The sequence below is a fragment of the Lonchura striata genome, chromosome 6, assembly GCF_050655825.1.
Source record: "Lonchura striata isolate lonStrDom1 chromosome 6, ASM5065582v1, whole genome shotgun sequence".
NCBI lineage: Eukaryota > Metazoa > Chordata > Aves > Passeriformes > Estrildidae > Lonchura > Lonchura striata.
In genome coordinates this window covers 36604709-36626863 of record NC_140708.1, presented here as the reverse complement: position 1 = coordinate 36626863, position 22155 = coordinate 36604709, and the positions used below count along the sequence as shown (strand labels likewise).

The window sequence follows — 22155 nt, the reverse complement described above, 5'->3', positions numbered from 1 at the left end:
GGTGTGGAGAGTTAATCCTCACCCAGAGCTGGAAGCAGCGCTTTGGGGTGAGGGGGGAAACAGCTTCCAAAACGAATAAATAAATAAATAAATAAATAAAATATAAAAAAGAAAAGAAAAAAAAATTAGAAAAAAGAGGAGGGGAAAGAACTTTCCCACTCACAAGTTTTAGGTGGTTTTTTTGTTGTTTTTTGGGGGTTTTTTTGCAGGGGGTGTGGAGAGTTAATCCTCACCCAGAGCTGGAAGCAGCGCTTTGGGGTGAGGGGGGAAACAGCTTCCAAAAGGAATAAATAAATAAATAACTAAATAAATAAATAAATAAAATATAAAAAAGAAAAGAAAAAAAAATTAGAAAAAAGAGGGGGGGAAAGAACTTTCCCACTCGCAAGTGTCCACTCACCGAGGCCAGGGAAAAGCCAGCGGCGCTCCTGCCCGCAGTCATGCTCGCCGTGAGCGCAGCCCCGCACCCGGACACCGCCCGGCGCCGGGACGGAGCCCACACAGGGCCGAGCAGCCGAGCAGCCGAACCACCCGAGCAGCCGCAGCCCCGAGCCGCCCCAGCCCCGAGCCGCCCCAGCCCCGAGCCGCCCCAGCCCCGAGCAGGCTCCTCCCCTGAGGCTCCCGGGGCGAGGAGAGGCCGGGGCGGCGGCGGGGCCGCGCCCGCTCCTCCCGCGGGCAGCGCGGCCGGCGGGCCCCGCGTGAGGGGCAGAGCCGCCGCCTTGTCCCGCCGCCCGCCCCGCACCTGACTGCTTCCTTTCTTATTTATTTATTTTTTTCCCCCCTTCTCCTCGGTTTCACGGCGGAATTTCGGAGTTTCCATCCGCTGGAGGGGAGGGGAGGTGGAGAGATTAAATTACGGTGTGTGTAGCGCTTAAAGCACACACACACAGCTCCCAAGTCGCTTAAGAAAAACGTGGTTGAATTGATGGTGCTTGGCAACTTTTTGTTTGAAGTTTCAGTTGTTTTGCCCAACTTAAAGCAGAACTTTTTAAAACGTTTTCAGGATGCGGACGTAAAAATTTTTAACAGCTTTCACTGAAGCCTTACATTTTTATAGCTGAATAAATAACATTTCTCAAAAATCTAGACCAAACCGTTTTTAATTGTTGCATTAAATTCCAGCTCCTGAAGTCACCCAGGTTTTCTCATAGGTTTCTTTACCTGCCTTCTTTATAGGTTATCTTCCTTCTCATGGAATTTCTTTACCTGCCTTCTAATAACTTCCTTTACCTGCTTTCTTACAAGTTTCTTTCTTTCCATAGGTTTTTACCTGTTTCCTTACAGGTTTCTTTACCTCGAAGAAAATGGAGCAGTTTTAATTAGTTGCCTGCCCTTATTAGTCTCTTGGGTTTCCTATGGGTTTATTACAACCCAAAAGAAGGGCTTTAAGGTAATTAAGTCTGCATGGGGATATACCAAATTGCATATACGAGCTGCCAGCACCCAAGGAATTAACTGAGTGTCTCCCCAGAGAGATTATTATCATGTTTATAACACACCATAGAATAACCATAAGCTTCATATCTCTCCCACAGCAAGAGAGTTGGTAGATTGGGCATTTGGTAAGCAATAGAGATATTTTGGATAAGATGCTGGGGTTAAAGAGACTCATTTTAGCTGAGTTAGTTTCCCAGTCGACTCCATGCCTCCAAACTCTTCAGCTGTGGTGCCAAAACTTGGGTTTTTGGGTGACAAAACTAATAATTCCTCTTCAGAGCTCAGTCCAGTCCCTAGCAGGACTGAGAATCTCCTTTTAGTATTAAGGTACAATGATACTTCGTGAACTTCTCAAAGCACCAATTCAGAATTGGGCTGCAGGGGGAAAAAGGTTCAATTTTTAATTTTTTAACTCTTTTGTTAAATAAGTCAAGTGTTTCTACTTTAAGCCCTTGTCTGATCTTTTATAAGCAAAAAGAGGCAACAGATTTTTGTTCAGGTAAATTTTGTGTTAGAGGAGAGCTTTCCCACCTGGTCTGAGAGCAGAAGACAGGGATTTCCCCTCCACGTGCTCATTGCTGCTTTTAACAATTCAGATACCTGAACAGGAAATAGAAGACTACACCAAATGATCCCCAGACACCAAATCAGACACTGTAATGGGTTAAAAAAATGCTGAAAGACACGTAGAGTGCCAGCACCATCTGGGCTGCAGGGCATGGCTTTTCACTGTGCACAGTGTGGGGAGAGCTCACTTGCCTGCAGGAATTGAAGCCAGCAGCACCCACTCTGACAGCAAGAATTAAGATGAGCCTCAGAGTTAAAACTTTCTCTATCATATCCTGCTCCCCAAGCAGTAGGAAATCAGCCATGGAAATATTTACTGTGATTTTTGATACAGGTACAAGGATCCAGTCCCCCTCTCATTTTGGGGGGAAATTAACCTCTTTTGCCATCTGGAAGCCATTTCACAAATAGCTTCTGCAGGTATAAGTGCCCTGGGGGGAAGGGAATCCCTGCAAAGAGGATGATTCATTAAAATAAATGTTAATTTTCTTTGTGACCACGGACAAGCCACGTTCCTGCTAACATAATCAAACCCAGCATTTTTAGCATAAATGCTCATTTTTCTCAAACAACATGCCTCTACCTGTTCATCCCTTAGCCTTTTGCTGTGCCAAAACCCTTTGACCTACCATGAAGCAATTTCAAGCCACCTTTGTCACAGAAACATTTCCAATTGTCTCCCAGTGTCCTCTGCTATTTAAACATGGGGAGCTGATGGGCTCCAACTCCAGGAACAGCGTGCTCAGGGGTACCTGAGCTACCTGAACAGAGGGCTTGGGGGGTACAGAGGGAACCAGCTGAAAAACAACAGGGAAATAAGAGATAAGCACCCAGCAGGCAATGACAGGGCTGGGGCAGGGCAAAGAGATGCCAAGGAAAGCCTTGCAAAGGTTTCTCAGGAGGCCAGAGCTGGACCAGAGCAGCTGATGAGAGGGACTGGGAGCAGGAAACATCCCAGAGGATGGCTGTGCCAGGGTCCAAACCCTTCCCTGGCTCCCAGGGAAGTGCTGCAAGGAAAGTCCAGAAAGCATCAGGATGGCACACACTGCGAGGGACACTTAAAAAATGTAAATTGTGGAGTCACAGAATGGGCTGGGCTGGAAGGGACATTTATAGGAGCCACCCCCCTGCCATGACAGGGACACCTTCCACTATCCCAGATTGCTCCAAGCCCTGTCCAGCCTGGCCTTGGACACTTCCAGGGATCCAGGGGCAGCCACAGCTGCTCTGGAAAACCTCTTCCAGGGTCTCACCACCCTTTCAGGGAAGAATTTCTTCCCTATATCAAATCTAGCCCTGCCCTCTTTGATTTTAAAGCCATTCTCCCTTGGCCTATCACTACATGGCCCTGCAAAAAATGTATGTGTGATTTTAAATCATTGTTTGTGAAAACTTGGTGCCCATTTTAAGACCCTTCTGCAACAAATTCATATAAATGTACTTCAGTTTTACAATAAAACAGGAGTTTCTTGTTTGCATTTCCTAGCCAGAGGTTCACAGTCATTCACTCTGCAAAACCACAGATCCAATTAACAGCAGAGAGCCTGGCTGAAATACCCAGCCACGTCTGTAACAAACACCTGAACTTTGTATTTCCACTTCTTTCCACATACAAATTGCCCACAACCATCATTTGTGGTGGCTGAAAATTAGGTTGTGTATTTCCCAGCAATTTGTACTGGAGAGGATTTAGGATGGCTGTCTCTTTAAATTCCCAGCCTTTCACCTTAATCTAAAGCAAAGTTTAGTGATAACTCATTACATCTTGGACGATAAAAGTGATGAGAAACTGCCATTTTGCAAATTTCCAATTAAATAAGATTGGTTTTTAGAAAACCCTAGGCTAGACTCAAAGCCTCACAAATACCAATGATAACTTCTCTAGCAAACCAAACTTATTTGGAGTTTCTGCCAGAAGAACAAGATTTGGAGAATGGTAGATGTAATGTAAGTTCCATGTACCATCATAGCATTAAGAAAAAAAAGAAGATGTGGAAAATTTTGGAGACTTTAAAATATTCAGCCAAACTAATTCTATCTTTTGAGTATTTAATAACACTGTTAGGAAGGGGAAATGGGATTTTTAAGTGTCTATTTATTTTTTTTCCTTAGTTGTTAGTAACTGAGTGATGTATTCATGCTTTTGCTTCCATTCCAGGAAACAAATCCAATCTCCTCTGTCTGCTGCAGAGTTATTCTTAGCTGGCTTTGATATTTCTATCAGCTAGAAGAGCATAACAATGTTATCATGGTTACAAATTCCAAAGATTTTACATAAGCTCTTGAGTGCCTTAAAAAAAAAAAAAAAAAGGTTTTATTGATTACACTGTTTGTGCTTCAACAGCCAAAGCAGCTAGGAAAAACAGTCTGGAGAAGAATTTTAAAAAAGCAGTTTGATGAGTTTCATGGAGCACATGGTCCATGTTTTTCAGATCACTATGGACAAAGATAAACCAAGATTGACAAACTGGAGGCTGGGAAACACCAGACCAATGAATCACTTAAATCCTACTTGCCTACCTCTGTCTTCCTAATTTGATTATTTTATCTGTTGAACAATCAGACAATTTGCCCTCTTCTTTAAGCAGAGCAGGACAGCTGTGGGTATGGTGCTTGTAGGATGGTCTGGGTGGAAAAGGATGGCAGGACAGGGCAGAATTCTCCCAGGCTGAGCTGCCAGAGGCTCAGGGCCAAGTCCTGTGCTGGGATCTCCCCAGTGGAGCAGAGATTTTGGGCCAGCATTTACCCCCTCGAAGGGCAGGCTGCAGCCTCTCCCACAGCTGTCTGGAAAGGAATGTACCAAGAGGGAAAGCAAGTCAATTAGTGAAATTAAATTAGAGACAACCCTGTGCAGTCCTGGGGCACTTTTGGACAGCTGCTTATTTCACTGAGGATGGTGGATACCAAACTGGGGAAGGGGAAGGGTTGAGCCTGGCTGAACAAAGAGGAGGTGTCAGCGAATTTCAGCAAGGAGAAGCAGGTTACCATCACATTTTGGGGCTGGTGCTTGCCCACAGCACAGGATGGTGACAATCAACATTTCACAGGGGCCTTAAAATCCAGAGCAATCACACCTTTGGTTGCAGCAATTAACATTTCTGCACTTATTACTGCAACATGAGAGGGAGAACAACTTCTAGGCAAAGAGAATGTAAGAATTAATCTGTGAGGTGACTGTATATACAACTTTTTTTTTTTTTCCAGGGCACCCAGATGTTAAGGAATTGCAACAACTAAAAAATCCCCTTGTGTTTCTAGCAATGCATCTGTGGATTTCCACACACCTGGACCAGTATAGATAAAATAGGCTCCTCAAAAAAATCAACATAAAAGAGAAGAGGAAAAATAGAAGTTAATGCAAGATCTATGGAATTCTAGCTCTTCAGACACATCCTTGTGACTGTAATTCTGTTTTCAGAGATGCCTTCCACGGGGTTCAAAGCTGGAGCTAATCCTATTTTGCATATTCTATTAGACAGAGGGACCATGGAAGAAGCTCCATGGTACATCCCATTTTCCAAGAAGCCAGAAGATATTGTGTTGGAACAGAGAGAACAGGGGATCTGTAAGATGCAGAAATGATTTTGAGAAAACAGGCAGATTACTTGGAAGAAGCAAGGTTGAAAAATACATCTGGGGAAATCTAATTAGGAGGAAAAAAAAGTAATCTGAAATAAATTTTTATTTAATAAGGAAAGAAGACAAAAAATTATGCTGAACTTCCTGTCCAGACATTGGGCAAAGTACGGCAATGTCCATGCTGGATTTGCTCAGCAAATTTCTGTATTTGGTTAAATAAATGCAATGTCTTGAGAAACACAAGGATGTGTGAAAACAGCAGCTCATGTATCACCCATCCATGTCAATACCTACATTATGAATGTGTGGCATGGTCTCACATACCTGGTATTTCACTGGAATGTGTTTTGAATACAACAGGACATACTGTCCAATCAGCATTTTATAAATACTTTACAAATTTCATAAATGCTTCAATGCTGACTAAACCAGAGATCAGCTTGGTCAATGGATTTCATGAGAATAGCTGGCAAAATTCCCTTTCACTTCCTGGGAAGCACTGGGAGATGTTTGTTGGGTAAGAGCAAAGTTATCTTAATTTTTACTCTTCTGTGAATAGAAACTTCAGTATCTCATGCTTCACACAGATGAAATTCCCTCAGAACTGCCCATCCTGTTAATTCAGTTCAGGACTGCAGGCATCTCCACAGGCACAACTGCACTGACAGCTGCACCTGCTAAGGATGACAATGACAGGAAGAAGGGAGGAAAGTAAAGAGAAAGAATTCAGATACAAAGGAAGAAGGGCAGGAGAGATAAATGACTTGATTAATTTTGTGCATTTCATATATGTGTAAGCTACTTTTCCTTTTGCTTTGTGAGCCTGAGGTGCTACACACATGAATTGATTTTGAAGTTAAAAAATAGGGAAATAAAGAGCTGCACAATCAGTGTTTTGATAAGTTTCCTTTTAACTCCAAACTCTTGTTTTCAGATGCTAAGAAAACAAAGAAACAAAGCCTTAGTGCTCAAAACCCACTTGCCTGATCTGAAAAGCAGTTCTACATTCCCCACCTCATCCAGCAAGACTGTTAAAATATTTAATACTGTATTTGTCATCAGAGAAAAAAAAAGACCATATTTACTAAGGAGTGAACATTCTTTTTGGAGTTACTGAACCTGCCAATTTTTGATGGCAAGAACAAAGAATGAAGCAAATCCAAAAGTATGTCTGGACCAACTTTAGAGATCTTGTCTGACCTATGCAGAGTACATAAGGAATGTTTTTCAAGTAGTTTTGCTGACTCCAACTGCTGCCATGTACTTCCCATATAAAAATATTGTTTTGATTGATAAGTGATGGGAGTCAGTGCAGCAGAACTCTGCATTCCCTCAGAGCATGGGTGTCACTGCTTGCAGTGTGCTCACAGCTCCCTGTGCTCTTCCCTGACTGCACTCCCAGCCCAGCTGAGCCCCTGAGCATCTCTGGGAGCCTGGAGCACCCAGAGGCTTGGAAAAAAACCCAGAGGCTTGGAAAAAAACCCAGAGTTCTGCCAATCCAGCACGTCAGCCACCACGTGCAATGTGCTCTCTGCACCTGCACATCTGGGAACGGCTTCACAGCCTCCCCTCAAAAATCTCCCTCAGTGCTTTTTCCAAGAGACAATGGCAGCTTGCACATGCCAGCCACTTGAATTACAACAGCTTATCAAAAAATCCATCCCACCTCTAAACATCCCTACAATTTGGCCATCATTTCCAATTTTATTCCACGCTCTGCCCAACATCTGTCACAGACCATGGTGCAAACAGGAGCATTTCAGGGACTTAAGGACTCCCTCCATTCTCCCTCCATAAAAGAAAGATGTGTAGATTGCATTACACAAATGTGTGTTACATTATACAAATGTGGGTTTCAATTGCAAAAGGAGAAAAAACAAACCAAAAAAACTCCTCAAGTCTTGGTCTTCCTTTCCAAGTAAACCTCAGATAGAAAAGTGAAGAAAATGGAAGCCAATTAAGTAGGAATAGTGACATTTTGATGCCAAAATGTGGCCATTAGGAATACAGGTTTTCTCTTTTTGTTTTTACAGAAGATTTGCATGGAAGTGATTGGTGCTGTACTGCTGCCTGCAGACATAAGGGCTCTCCTCATCAGCTGCCCCCATAAAGGTGGTGGGGGCAGGAATCCTGCAGGCAGTGCTTGTTCATCTCCAGACCAGCCTCCTCCCAGGGTACAGCCACAAAGCAAAGAAATTCCTCTCTTTCCTCTCCAGGAAGAAATCCCAACAAGAATTTAAAAGTCAGATCTCATAACTTTACACCCTCATGCACAGTTCAGTGGGGTTTCCATATGAGGGATCTTGTAAGAGAGGGAGTTATAGAGAAGAGGTGGAAGGGGAAGAAAACAAAGCTGAAATTATTCAGAACCTTCTCAGTAAGAAGGTTCTAAATGGTTCTCAGAACCATCTCCTTCTCCTAAACATAATTTACTTCTTATTGATATTTATTTTGAGAGCTGGGGAGGAATCTTTCTCCCTGGTGTTTTTTATATCAGGTCCCTATTCTCACAGCCAGCTCTTAGAAACATGCACCTCATTTTGCATGGCTGTAGTAGTTTATCCTCTGTAAGGATGACAGGGCAATAAACCACTGCAAAGCACTCAAAGCTTTGTGGCTGACATACACAGCATATGGAATACACCTTGAAATTCAATGACACAAACAAACCCAGTTTTAATCTCAGAGGAAAACTGGACTGGTCAGTGTATTGGACCTGAGGAAGACAGACCAGCCAGCTCAGCTAATGCTCTCTGCTTCTTTTTCGTGATACAAATGCATATTGCTCTAAAAATGAGCAATATGACTCTGAGAGTCCCCAGTGTTTCAGCCACAGTCCAAAATGAGCAGCTGCTTGTTGATGCAAACCCTCACGCTGGAAAAACAGGTGATAATGAATTCTTGAAGCATATGCAAGCATTAAGCAACCACTCCGTGAATTGTCAGCAGCTGTTTCAAGAGCCCTGCCCTGCCTGCCACAGGTATTTATTTAAAGCATGGTACCCACCCTGATGTGAAACACATGCACAGATTTATGCACTGCCTTGAGTCCCTTATGGCTCCTGAGCCAGCCCCTGCCAGCAATTGGTTTGGGAATTTCAAAGCTGCCCACTGTGAAGCCTCCCATCATGTGAAGGGAAGCAAAGAAAAAAGGAAGGACCCCAAGAGAAATAACAGGGTCTAATTTCCTTGTCATTTTATAGACAGATCCTTCAAGAGAAAGTCATATATCTGTCTTAGTTTCCAACACTTCTAATATTTTTCTAATATGCATTCTGCTCACACTATTAAATGACATTCAGCCTCCATCCCAGCAGGCAGAACTCCCCCACGTTCTCACCACAACTGAATCACTTCAGGAATTTTCACTTACAATATGGTTTTATCACCTCAGCCTTGAAGGAATGTGGCACTGGAACATTTTCCCTCATTGGTCAGTTAGTGCCATCTATGTTTTTGGGATTACTTAGAAAGATTCCACCCCTGCAGATCATTCATTGGCATTGTCTGATATAGTTTAGATTTTCCCTGTGCTCTGCTGTTGTCTCAGCCATCGCTGCCTCCTCTGATACAGAAAAGAGAGGGACAGCATGCAAAGAAGTTCTGAGGTTACAGAGGAAGCAGTGACATGACTAGATAAAGGGAGATCACCTGTTCTAAGATCATAATTATAATGAATTAACTGCATATCAAGCTAGGAATTCAAACAGCAAAGTAGAAGCTCATTAAAAAAGAAAAAAAAAGTCTAAACGTTATTAAAGCAGTTATTGCTAGGTTTGGAAAATAAAAATAAATAAAACCAAAAAAAAAAGCAACTCTGAGGCTCTGCAAGTCCCAGCTCAGAAGAATTCACATCTGAAACAACTCCATGTCATTAGAAACACTGAATAACACGGTGATCAAAGGTACTGTCAGTGCAATGATATTGTACGGGAGGATAAGAGGGAGGCCCAGACAACTAACTGTGAGTAATTGGGTTACTCCTTAGTAACTGGGTTACTCCTTGTTTTTAAACACTGCACTACACCATGTGAATGCTGCAGGTCTCATTTAACTGGGTCACCAAAACTGAGGCAGAAGTCTCCTAACTTAAGGCTAGGAAGTGCAATTTGTATGCCTGACTTCAGGCTACGAGGTGAGAACGCTGGGAAGCAAACCCACACAGGTATGGACAGGAACCTGGCCCAGCAGAGGGAACAGCTCAGAACTCTGCTCCTCAGCTTTCAGGACCTCTCTGTCCTTACAAATATATATATATTTTTCCACATAATCCATATTTAGAAGCAACATATATTTAAGATAAAGTTAAGAACAGAGTAAGTGACATGCCCTCCCAAACTGCCCAGACAACGGGCACCTGCCTGGAAAATTGCAGCCCTCTCCAGCCCTGGGCTCCTGCCAAGCATTTCACGAAGTAATTCAAAGTAAATACCTTTCAGAGGGTAATCCTGCCACAGCCATGTCTTGAAGTTCACTGAGGTCAAGGTTCTTAGGCTCAGTTAGTGACAGCTTTCCTTTGGCATCCTGGAGGGAGCTCTCGTGTTCTGAATTCATCTTGCTTGGCTGATTTTCAGCAACAACAGGACCTGCACGTGCAGAATCCTCACCCTGCTCCATCACAGGGAGGGCTGCAGAGTGATTTTTGTACAGGTCTGCCTGCTGCTCCTCAGTGCTCGTGTTTATAGGTAGGTGTCCCTCAGCAGTGACTAACATCCTTGCAGTACCAGTTTCAGGGATGTCTCCACTTTTTTCATGACCTGTCCTTGCTGTGCTTAACACTGTGTCACCTTTTTCTTTCACATCTCCCTCAGTCATATTGCCAGACTCTAGTTTACAGTCAGTTTGCAAGCAATCATCCTGGCTTACTTCAGTTTTTAAGTAATTTATTAACCCATCCATGGCCACTCTCTTTTCTTGCTGTGCATCTTGAGAATCTCCCAGTGTTTCCAAGCATTTCCTATTTACTGCTTCATCCTGTATCAGCTGCATGTCACTCTGAGACCTAAAGTCATGCACAGAATTGCTGTGAATGTTTGCCTCCTGTTTACCCTCAGGTGACACACTGAAATTGCCTGGCAATTCTCCGTGGTTGTAAGATCCTCCCGGGACAAGCGTTGAAGCTGCCATGTCAGAGATGCTCTTGGCAACGTCTGCATCACCGTGCTCACTTCTCTCCTGTTCATTTGGCTTGGGATCCTGGCCCTGTGCAGCAGGAAGACTTACATCCTCTTCAGAGGGAACTGGTTGTGCATTGCACTCTGTAATTAAGTTATTTCCTTCTGTGGCAGCAGCATCTTCTACGTTCCTCCCCTGAAGATCGCCTGCAGAGAGAGCAGCTCCGGTGAGCTGCTGCTGGCTGTCGGAACACGCAGGGAAGTTCTCAGCTGCTGCCCCATCAAATGAAGCTGGTCCTTGCTTCTTTATCTCTAAGCTTATTAGCGATTCAGGATCAACGCCACCGGCACACACGCCCTCCTCTCTTTCCATCTCACTGCTCTCAGTGGGTTTGCCTGGCTTTTGCGGATTTTCCGGAGCTTGTTCGGCAGATGGAGCGCCATCCAAGCCAGGGACCACTTCTAAACAGCCAGAGGGCTGCCTGCTTTCCTCAGGGTCCTGGAGACTTGCTGGTGGCAGCTCTGCCCCTGGGTTTTCTTGTTGCAGAGATCTGCAGGAAATCTCAGTAGCTAAAGGCAACTCTTGCCCCTCTGCTGCTGAGCTGCCCTCGGGAGCTCCTTCGCCCGCCTTGTTTGGTTCTGAGAACTCCTCAGCACCACAGAGTTCCGCTGTGTCCTTGGCCACTGGACTCTGCTTGAAGCCTTCATGGTTTTCAGTCAAAAGTTGGGGTAATTCAGCACTCAGTGTGCTGTGGACAGTTTTTTTAAAAATCTGGCTGATGTGCTCCCTGAAGTCTGGGATGCTGGAGCCAATGTCCAGAGAGCTGCAAGTCAGAGTTTCATGCTCCCTTCCAGAGTTCTCTGCAGACTGCTCGGAAACACTGGTGTCTGCCCTGGTTATGTTATTATTCTCTTTTGAAAGCTCTTCCATTTTTTCTGAATTCCCAGGTTTCTCTAAGATCTTACCATACTTGTCATCCACGGAGATATTGGTTGCAATTTCCTCATTACAGCCTTCTCGTGATGATGAAAGGCTCAGCAGCTTCCCTTCTGTAGTAGGGAGTGCTAACAGAGACTCTGCTGAACTGTCACTTTGCTGGTCTTTGAAGTTTAGCTCACTTTTTGTTTTTTTGGATTTAATTGCAGAGATCTCTTTCTTCAGCTTCTCAGAACTGAAGTGTGATAAGTTTCCAGTTCTCTGCCCTACATTCAAAGTCTCTGACAGGGCAAACATTCTGTCTCCATCACCCTGAAAGCTTTGGTCTGGGCAGTCTTTTTCACTCACACACATATTCCCTGCAGAGCTGTTTTCTGAATTTGCTGTTTTACCTGTGCTTACCCTGGGTGAGGGACCTAAGGGTGCTGGCACCTGAGGACCTGGGGGACCCTGCAAATTAGAGTTACATTCTAAGGTGTTTTGGGATGCTACAGCTTCCAGCTCATTGTTTAGTGATCCCCCACCAGTACCCTTGTCCTTGTTGTTTCCAGGTTGCTGGCTGGGATGGCTGAGTGCAGAAATGGTAAAATCTGCTTGACAATAACCAGGCTGCTCTGTTGCATTTTGAATGCAGCTGGATTTATATGAGTCATCAGTGGGAATGACTTCCCTGTGTGCCTGTAATGGTGAAGGAGATCCTTGTGCCCCTGGATTTGTATCAGGCTTTATATTGCTTGTTTCTGGGACAGAAGCACTGTCCTCACAATTCATCTCTATATTTCCATTTTTCTGGATGACTGCCCCAACAGCAGTCAGAATATTTTCAGAGTTTTTTGCCATTAATGGCATTTTCCTTTGCATTTCTGGACGAGATATTTGGGGATCATTTTTCTCAGAATGATCAGAAGTACGTGCTATTTCTGTGTCTCTTGGCAAAGCCTGTGCTATGTTAGTGGCACTTGCTGAATCCTGCGTCCCTGTGTTTCCAGCAGCAGCACAGCTTCCCCCAGCATTCTCCTCCCTCCTGCACACGCTGCCTGGCTGCTCGCTCTCTCCGAGCTCTTTACAAAACGTGTCTCTCTGACATGCTGCTTCATGCTGCCTCCCTGAGATCAAAGAATTATCACCCTGCTCGGGCTTGCTTGAGTTTTGCATGCTGCAGCACTTTTCTGCCTCGCGATGGGTTTTGCTTCTCTCCTTGCGACCTCGCAAATGATGCGCGGTCACACCAGCAGCGTCGTGCCCGTGTTTGCTCGCATCCTCAGCGCCGCTGTCCTCCTTGTCCTGCTCCTTTGGGCTGTCAGAGCCACTCTGGGGCGGTGCTGGACCTGGCACAGGAGATGGTTTGTCAGGGTTGTTTGAAATGCCCGGAGGTGTTTGTGCTACGTTGCTGTGGTTGGCTCGGTCCGGGCACTGGGCTTGTGGTGCCCTTGCGTTGTGCTGCTGCTCATCTGCTCTGCTGGCAGCTGCCAGCCTGCCCTGCTGCTCCTGCTCTGTGCTTGAGCTCCAGCCGCTGTCACCAGCAGCAGACAGCGACTGCTCTGCTTGCCCTGCTTGGGGAGGAGCTGTTGGAACACCTTCATTTTCCTGCCCCTCTGGGACACTGCACTCCAGCACCTCTGAAGAGATGCAGGTGTCCCTCTCAGAGGGGCAGTTGTTTGCAGTGACGTGGCTGTCACCCCTTTCCTCCACGTGAACTTGGTGATCAGTAAGTCCTGAAGTGCTGACTGCAGTTTTGGGGGGTTCTGAACGAGCCATCTGTGCATTTCTGTGACTTTCTGCAGCCACTTGCTCCAGCTGAGCTTGCACCTCCGATTTACATTTACCTTTCTGAGCCAAATCTTCATCCTCCACAGAACTTTTCGCTGCAGTTTGGTGCTTCTCTTGTTGAACGCCCTCATTTTGATTTCCATCCCCAGCACTGCTGTGTGCAGCTGCAGGTTCCTGCTCTGGATGTCTGTGAGGTGCCTTGGTGATGTGACTGTCCTGTTCTTTGGTTTCCAGAGCCTGTGAGGCCTCCTTGGTTTGTCCCATGGTCCCTGCCAACTCATTTAAGGCCTGGAGATCGAGTTTTAATTCTGGCATCTTTGTACTTTCTCCTGATTTGCTGGAGCTCTCAGGCTTTTCTTGACTCTCAGCTTTGGGTTCAGATTCCAGCACAGCTTCTCTAGCAAAAGCCTTTTCCCAGGACTCATCCTGCTTACTCTGCTTAATATGATTGTTCCCAGGGTGGAGGAGCAGTGAACTGTGTGCACCGTCTAAACAAACCTTTTCAGTCCTGGTACAGCCTGACTGCTCCCAAGTTTTGCCTTCTGCCTCGGTGTTAAAGCAATCAAAACTCCCTGGGCATTCCTCCCTGGCCAGCTGCAGTGAAGCCACCAGCTTGTTCTCCAGGCCATCTGGGGCAGCTGTTTTCTCTCTGCTCATTTGTTGTTCAGGTTCACAACCACGAGGCTGGGAATTCCCTTCGGGTGATTTAAAGTTACTGTCCAAATTCAGAGGCTTTCCCCCACCTTCTTCCCCCAGGTCACCTGTTGAAGTGTTTTCACAAAGATTGGATTTTTCAGGATCATGTTCCAAGTGGATATTTTCCATGTCCAGGTGGTGGGTACTAACAGAGCTCAATAGCTGTCTTCCTGCCTCACTCAAGCCCTCAGGTAATTCACTGGTTTCTGACACTTGTGCATCCTCTGTTCTGATTCCATTTTTTCTTCCTGTTACATCCACCCCCGTTTCTTTTTGATGCAGCTCTGTGGATCTGCTCAAAGAAGTACTTAATGCATATTCTTCCAGTAATAATCTTTTATCTACCACTGAATTTTCCTTGGTGGGACTGATAATGCTTTCTGTTTCAGAGAGTGTGTTGCTTCCTCTAGACACATCATCAGCTTTTATGATTTCATTGCTATTGGCTTCTTTTGGGCTTTCAGTTGTGACAGCTGATTTTTCTTCTTCCTCTCTCTCAAATGATAAAGGCACACTGAAATTCTCAGCACTAACAAGCTCATCTTCCTTTTGAAGCTCTCTTTGAAAAAGGGGTTTGTTTTTTTCCAAGGCTGTTTTCACTGCTTCACTCTTTGGATCTTGAGAGCCATTTCCAGGCACATATTCCCTCGAAGGCTCTTCAGGCTTTGGTACCAGGAAGCGATTTGGAGGGCTAGGAGGCAACTCTGATATTAAAGTACAGGGTTCTGATTGCTCCCTTTTGCTTCCAGATAGAGCTGGATTTGCCTCATTCCCTTTAGCTGTTGTTTCAGCCCCCATCTGTAGATTAGAGGTCTCAGTGAGGCCCTGAGCATTCACAATTACTCCAAATTTTTCACCATCTGAGCCTCCTGTTGCTGGATAATTTGGGATTAAGGTTTCCTTTTTCATTAGCAGACCCTCTCCACCATCTGTGTTCTGTCTACCTTGCTGCATTACTGCCTGCAGCTGACCTACTTCCAAAACTCCTCGCTCCTGCTCGGCCTCCTGAGCAGTAAAACAATCTCCTGCTGCTTCACCCCGGGGACACGTGCTGCCATGTGGCTCCCTCATGCCACCCAGCTGCTCATCCAGCTGGAGTGATCCTAATTCACCCAAACTCGCTGCTGTGGCTCCTTGCACTGCTGGGAGTGCAGGGCTGGGCTCCTGGCGTGGCATCCTGGGCTCATTCTCGCTGCTTTTGGTACAGGAGGCAGCAGAATTGTCCACAGATCCAGCATGTGCTGATCCCTCTTCTTTGTCGTCCCCTGGACCAGGTGATGGCTGTGCTCTGTCGCAGGCTGAGGTGAGTGATTTGTCACTGCTGCCTGTGGCAGGTTCTTTGGGACAGCCTGGGACAGGCAGGATTCTCTCCTTTGCTTCAGCAGAGCGTTTTAAGGAATCAGAGTCTGTCTGTCCTCCTTGCTCTTGCAAGGCACTGTTCTGTCCCGTCCCCTCTGGAGACCCCAGGCTGAAATTTGGGCTGGGTTGCTCTTCAGCACTGTGGCTGCTGATGCCTTCATTACCGATGCTGCCAACAATGGAAACGTTTATTTGTTTCATGTCAATATAGAAGCCAAGAATAAGAAGCAAAGAATAAAAACCGTTCGTTGCCACTGATGTTTCAAAGCCATGCAGTGCGTGCACCGAGGAGCTGATAATCTGCTCTCAGCAGTTTAACTATCAGATGAACAGTGATTTAAATGATTATTACTCTGTGAAGTGTGCTCCCAGTCTTACCTGAGAGCCACCGTGCTCATGGCATGCATTTTAACCACTCCAAAATCTGAGTTCAGCGTGAGGAGAGGGGACACACACCTGACAGACTAAAGGAGCAACAGGGGAAAAATGGGGGGGAAAAAATAACACTGAGAAAACGCACAGCACCTCAAAGAAAGGCTTTTTGTTTCTGCTTCTAAGAGACCCTTTGGCAAAGCTACACAGTAAGTGCTGTTATCTGGCTGTACTCGAGTGTGTAGCAGAAGATTAAGAAGGGCCCATCTGCTGAATGTTTTCTCTAACTAATCAGCACAGTAGAGTCTCACCCAAAGGTCAGAGGGCTCACCCTGCTGAGTGTGGGATGCTGCTGTGCCACCACCCACACCCAAATGATGAGCTCATGTCATTGCAGTGCTTGATTTCAGTGCATCCAAGCTACAACCCTTGCTGTGCTCTCTATCTCCACCCATTAAAGATAAGAGAGAAAAAGTGGAATCAGAGGTGACTAACTGCAAGAAGGAAAAGTTATTTTTAGTATTTTTCACTGTGTGGACCTCAGGTTTTTTCCACACTGTGGTTTGTAGGTGATGAAATAGGTTAACCTTGTTCTCTCACTCACCTTCCATGCCTGGGCATGGGAATATGGAGAGAAACATCTGTGTAGGATTGTACAGGGAAGCAAGGGGCAGTGTTTACTTGACATGAAATTATGAATCCCAAGCAAAGCAGGGCACAGAAAACACACTGCCAGGGGCTGGGTGGTCAGTGCACAAGGAAAGATGGCTCAGAGCTTTGCCACAGCTTAGCAGTGACAGGCTACATTTCAGAAATTTCAAGTCCCCTTTAGACTGGAGCTAGAAAAGATGCTTAAAACACCTCCTGTATGGCCAAGCATAGAATGGATTTTAAGTAATATCCAGAAATTTGAGAAGCCTCTCTCTGCTTCTCTGCCCGAGTTTTGCACACAAAATACCTGATGGAGAAGTGAGTCAGTGACCAGCTCTGGGTCCCTGCAGATTAAGTTTGTGTTTATGCAAACACAGCATTTTGGGCTGTGCTACCATGTACAAAATGCACTTCCAGGTAGGGCCAAGACCCCTCCTGATTCAAGAACTGCCCAACAAACAATTTCTTTAGGGACAGCTGCACCTAAAGCTGAATATGAGTCTGTCTCAGGTCCTAAAAACCTTCTTCAGAGTCATTGCAGTGGAAAACAAACTGGGCTTTAAAGAGCTTTGAAATTTGCCTGTATTAAGGCTAAGCCTAAAATGTAAGGTAAAATATAACTTACAATTCATATATAGTGTAAACAAGTTTCAGCAATGCTTGCCATGGGTTTGAACATTTAATTCATAGCACCAATACATTTTATTTAAATGTTCAGAAAAGGGTTTTGCTCAGAGGAATTTTCCTTTCCCTAGAACACTGAAAACACTTATCCATACACTGGGAATACCAGGGATGGCAATAGAATATTTGGTGTCTGCTGGATCACTGACAACACGGGGCATGACAGGCCATGAGCAAACAGCAGGGAGATGCCAGGAGGTTTTCCTCAGGCAAGGAATACACTTTATTATTGACAATAATTTTGCACTCAGGGAAGCTTAATTAGAAGAGGAGGGACAGAAACCACAACATGGAACTGGGGAGGGGGTGGAGAAGTGGGAGTCAATTGTTATTCAGGCTTTTTGCTGTGTTGCAGGTCTATCTTCTTACTGACTAAATTGCTCATTAGCAATTTTGTGCCCAGGGTTCTTCACCCTGGAAGCGAGCTCCTGTCACAGATACTGTGATCTGGAGGACAACAAAACTGGGTGGAGGTTGAGGGGGGAAAGCCCTTCTACCCTCTCTGAAACAGCACTGGAAAACAGAAAATTCCATCCACAGTTATAATTGCTCCTTATCATTTATCTTTAATCTCTGATTGTTTACTTATCATTAATCCCATCTGTCAACGGAGCTGGTAAATGCACAGTAACAAATCTGGGATGGAAATGTTGGTGATGTTCACTATACAGAGCATTCATCATCATATATTTGCATTTTTCAGATTTCACCTGACTCAGTTTTCTCTTAAGACTTTTATAACATCTTCTTTGTAACATTAGACTTGTTTGCAGCTATTAAATATGAAACAGTTCCAGGCATGTCTGAAGTGGTTAAATATTCTTGATGACAATATCCAAACCCATGAACTATCTACTGCCATACTGGTGTCAACTTTGTCAAGAGCCATAGAAATAAACTTGTGACTTAGCAGGTTCAAGGCAGATGGCAATCCTGTGAACCAAGTTCAGCATTATGAATCAATCAAAACAATTTTTCTGGTTCAATAATGCTGAATAATTCAATTCAATAATGCTGAAAAGTTGCTCATTTTACTCAGGAGCAGATGAAGGAATTGGGGCAAGTTTGTAATTAATGTATGGTGAGCAGAATTAAAATGAGAGTGCTGGCACAGGCTGTGGCAGTGAGTTAAACTATCACTGTCAGAGTGGAGTAGCACAGATTCATCATCCTGCTGCTGCAGCTCGCTCCATGTTTTATTCAGAGCACAAGAGAACTGAAAAGTCTGAGTTTTCATCCAGCAGGATAGGCCCAGACTGACCTGTCTGGATATCTCTATTTATATTTCTCCCTCTGATAGAGCTAACAAGGAAAACTATTCAGGGAACATATCCTACATCTTCCTTTTCATTATTTGCAGTCTTGCTTTTCTGTCTGCAAGACATGCTGGGGTTAGACAAACATCTGTTGGGAGTTCCTTAAGCACAGCTGATCCTGCTTTAGGGCAGAAGGATGGACTGGATGACCTCTTAAGGTCACACCTAGTCCCATTATCTTCCACTCTTTTTAAAGGGAATAACACTACTGGGAAATTACACCACATGCTGAGGATAATTCCCCTGAGTAAAACCCAATCTACATTAAATCAATAATTACTTTCAGGGAACATGTATTTTTAGACAACCCATTTAATACAATCAACATAAAGCTATGGCCCTAAAAGTTGGTATTTTAAAACACAGAAAAATAAAGTATTGTCTCTTTTGTGGGTAATCTGACCTAGCTCAATATTATTAAGGGGAAAATTCATTCCTATTTAAAACAAAACTTGCAAATAACAAAGCATGGAAGAACATTTGAGTTCCTCATAGTTCATGTTGAGTTTAGGGCAGAAAAAGTCATTTTGCTGTAAATAATTCCTGCATGTGACAGATGATGTTAAAAAAACCAAAATACAGTTTTACAAAGACATAGGTGTGTCTGTAACTTGAAATATGTGTGTCCCACTGAACTCAAGAGTTACCCTAGGGAATTTTCCCCTCATCTTAGAAGTTCAGCATACAGTTAAGAATTTGCAATTTCAAGGCCCTAACATACTGAGCATATGAATATTTTACTTCCAGTTACAGCAAATAACGAGTTAAATCTTTAAATGCCTAAAATGTTTGTTTTGCATATACAATTATTGACAAATTGCTTGTTTAGAAGTGCATTGCCAATGTAGCAATTAATTTTTAATAGCTGCAGTTAACCTCTTTCACCCTCAGAATGCAAGTTGTGGCAAGTCTGAATTTTATGGAAAAGTTTAGGAGTCCTGCCCAGTTACTAAGCTGTTTATTAGGAGAGCACTTCCTGCTCTGTGTTTAGGGTGTGAAGCTGTAAAGGATGTTAAGAAATCAATGATTTTTGGTGCACATCCCATAAATATTTCCAGATTAAGAGCCATACCCAGTCTATCAACCATTAACACCTGAAGTCACAACTCCCATTCATCTGATTTTTCATCCACAGCAAAGACAAAAGGCCAGGAGATAAAACCAGCAGCAGCCAGACAAAATATCTGGCATTTAGCATCTATTATCTGAGTGGGAGTGTGTGTGGAAAGGAGGTAAGTGTACTGAATAAACAACACGAAATGAAGATATCAAGAAATGAAGATACCAGAAAACTGTAAATAATTCAAAATTTCCGTTTCTTATTCCTTTTCTCCCATTCTAAAACATGCAGTCCTGTTGAAAGGACAGGCAGCCCTCCCAACCCAGTCACACTTGTGAGGGAAGAACATCAAGTGCCAAAGGCTCTGGATCCCAGAGGTCACATACGGTTGCCATCCCCGCTGATGTAACTCTGAGCCTGAGTGATTTTATTGTATTCCCAGGAGCCTGAAATCTGAGGATGAATTTAGAAAGCACCGAGGGGAACAAATGCACAGCCAGCTCTGCAACCACTGCACATGTATAGCTGCCTCCCAAATGTTTCTGTTCTCTTTCCACTGACACATGAGAGCTGGGCCTGCAGTCTGAGTTCACACATGTGGACACGGTGTGCTGGAGGACTTGAGTTAAGGAATCCTGCATTTTAATCTGTCCCAAAGAGGTACTGAATGTTAGTGAGGAGCATGGAATTCATTTCCATATTCCCTTTCAATGACAAACCAAAACAAAGCAAGTGACAGTTTTAGAGACAGAACAGTTCACTTTTTGAACTTTTCGGTGTAAACAAGCACATGAGAAATCCATCATCGCTGAAGGGCTGCTAACAGCAGCCAGGCTCCCCCACCCTCCCTGTGCATCTAAGCTTTCAGGAAAAAGCAGGAATAATGATCTATACGATCCTTTGGGGAGCTATCCTCCCCTTCTCCCCCACCCCCAGTCACTTTTCACCTCCTTGTTCCATACACAGAATAAAACGCAGGCCCTTTGCAGTAGTTTAAGTATGACCAAACTAAATTATTCTAACATGAAAGAGGTGAGCTGTGCTGCTGCTGCAGCAGCAAGCAGGGCCAGGTCTCCCATTCCATTCCAGGAGTGTCTCCTGGTCTCCATCTGAGATGTTTGGAGTTCCAGCAGGAAGCAGGGCACTGCTGTGTCCCACAGGATGTGTGGCAGCTCTGTCACCCCACAGGGGCTCTGTGGGTCCCACAGGATCTGAGTTCTGCACACCAGCAAGGTCATCCACAAAGAGTGCTGCATCCCCTGAAGTGTTTCTGCGTGTGATATCTTTTAAATTGATGAGTTATCTTTTAAATTGATGCATCTGCTTCATTCGTGAACCTGCTGGAAAAAGTGCCACAGGGGTAGAGCTGCCCAGCTGGGGATTCCCCAGGCTGTGCACCAGGAGAAGGGCATGGTCACACCTCTCGTGGATACCACTGCAAAGCCTGAGTCTTCCTAACTCTCCTGACTCTTCAGCTGGAAATGCTGTTCCACATCTCTGGCTATGCTGCATCACCTCTTCTCAAAGCAAAATAGTTACCAGGGATCTCCATCCATGGAGATATGCTTTACATGAGTGGATTTTTTTGGCTTATTTTAATTGCAAATTATTGGTTTTGCTGCAGGGAGGAAGAGAGTCCTGGGCAAGCACGAGGGTTACATCAGGTAGTGAGTGGCACCTTCTTACTGATTTTGTTTTTGAGGAAGTATCTTTAGAACATGAAGAAGAACTGGAAAAAGCTGTCCTGAACAGTAGCTGAGGATGTTCTTTGAGCATAGCAAAAGAACTGGAGTAATGGAGAGAAACAATCAAGTGGAAAGCAAAGAAAGTCTGAATGAAGGCCTTTTCCAAATCCTCTGGTACATGGACACCACTGCAAAGCCTGAGTCTTCCTAACTGTCCTGGCTCTTCAGCATTTTTATTCCACATGGAAAGTTCACAGATTAATTGTATATTAATTACTGATTCTGTGTATTAATTACTGATGCACGCAGCAGCAGCAAGTAGCAGGTAAGAAAAGACTGGGCTGAAACAATGATAAAGTTTGAGCCACAGATATTTTGAGTTCCAAAAGACAAGCGTTTAAAAGCAGCCTGTGAGAATTTGTGGAGGACAGTAGAAAACCACCCAGAGGAAAAGGAAACGTGGTAATTTTCCACCCAGGGATCCTCCATCCGAGGGGGGCAGGTCACACGCCCTGGAGACTCTCAGAGTTCACTTCAGGGTGGAAAAGATGCGTTCAAAGCAGCACAGGGGAGCGAGTTAAAAATAAACAGCTGGAATGTGGAACTTCAAAAGATTTTCCGTTTATTGTCTTTGTTTCTATTTTGGCAGGATGTAACTTAAAAGACACCCAAAACAGGCATGTGCCAGCACTCTCAGGAGCAAGGCTAAAGAAAATGTAATTGCCTGAGCTCCCGCCCATCTATTAAATTTCCTGAAACAAGAATCCTATGAATCCTTTCAAGCTGACTCATCCATGTAACATTCATCTCCCACGAGTCAGAATTTTGCATGCTGCAGCGCAAAGCTGTTTAAAGCCAGCTTGAATATAAATCTGAGTGTTCTAGGTGCTCACATTTTGAAAAGGAACCCCTACAGAACTGCCCTTCT

The 22155-nt window shown here is 44.5% G+C and overlaps 1 protein-coding gene across 16 annotated transcripts in view; it reads right to left on the bottom strand.

The window, feature by feature from the left end:
• The window catches only part of TACC2 (transforming acidic coiled-coil containing protein 2), a 125852-nt gene that overhangs the window by 78587 nt on the left and 25110 nt on the right, over nt 1-22155 (bottom strand). For all 16 annotated transcript variants that reach the window (XM_021529303.4, XM_031505294.3, XM_077784730.2 and 13 more), the window contains one exon: nt 10016-15628. In XM_021529303.4, the coding sequence (XP_021384978.3) occupies nt 10016-15628 (5613 nt within the window). The remainder of the gene's footprint in view (nt 1-10015; nt 15629-22155) is intronic.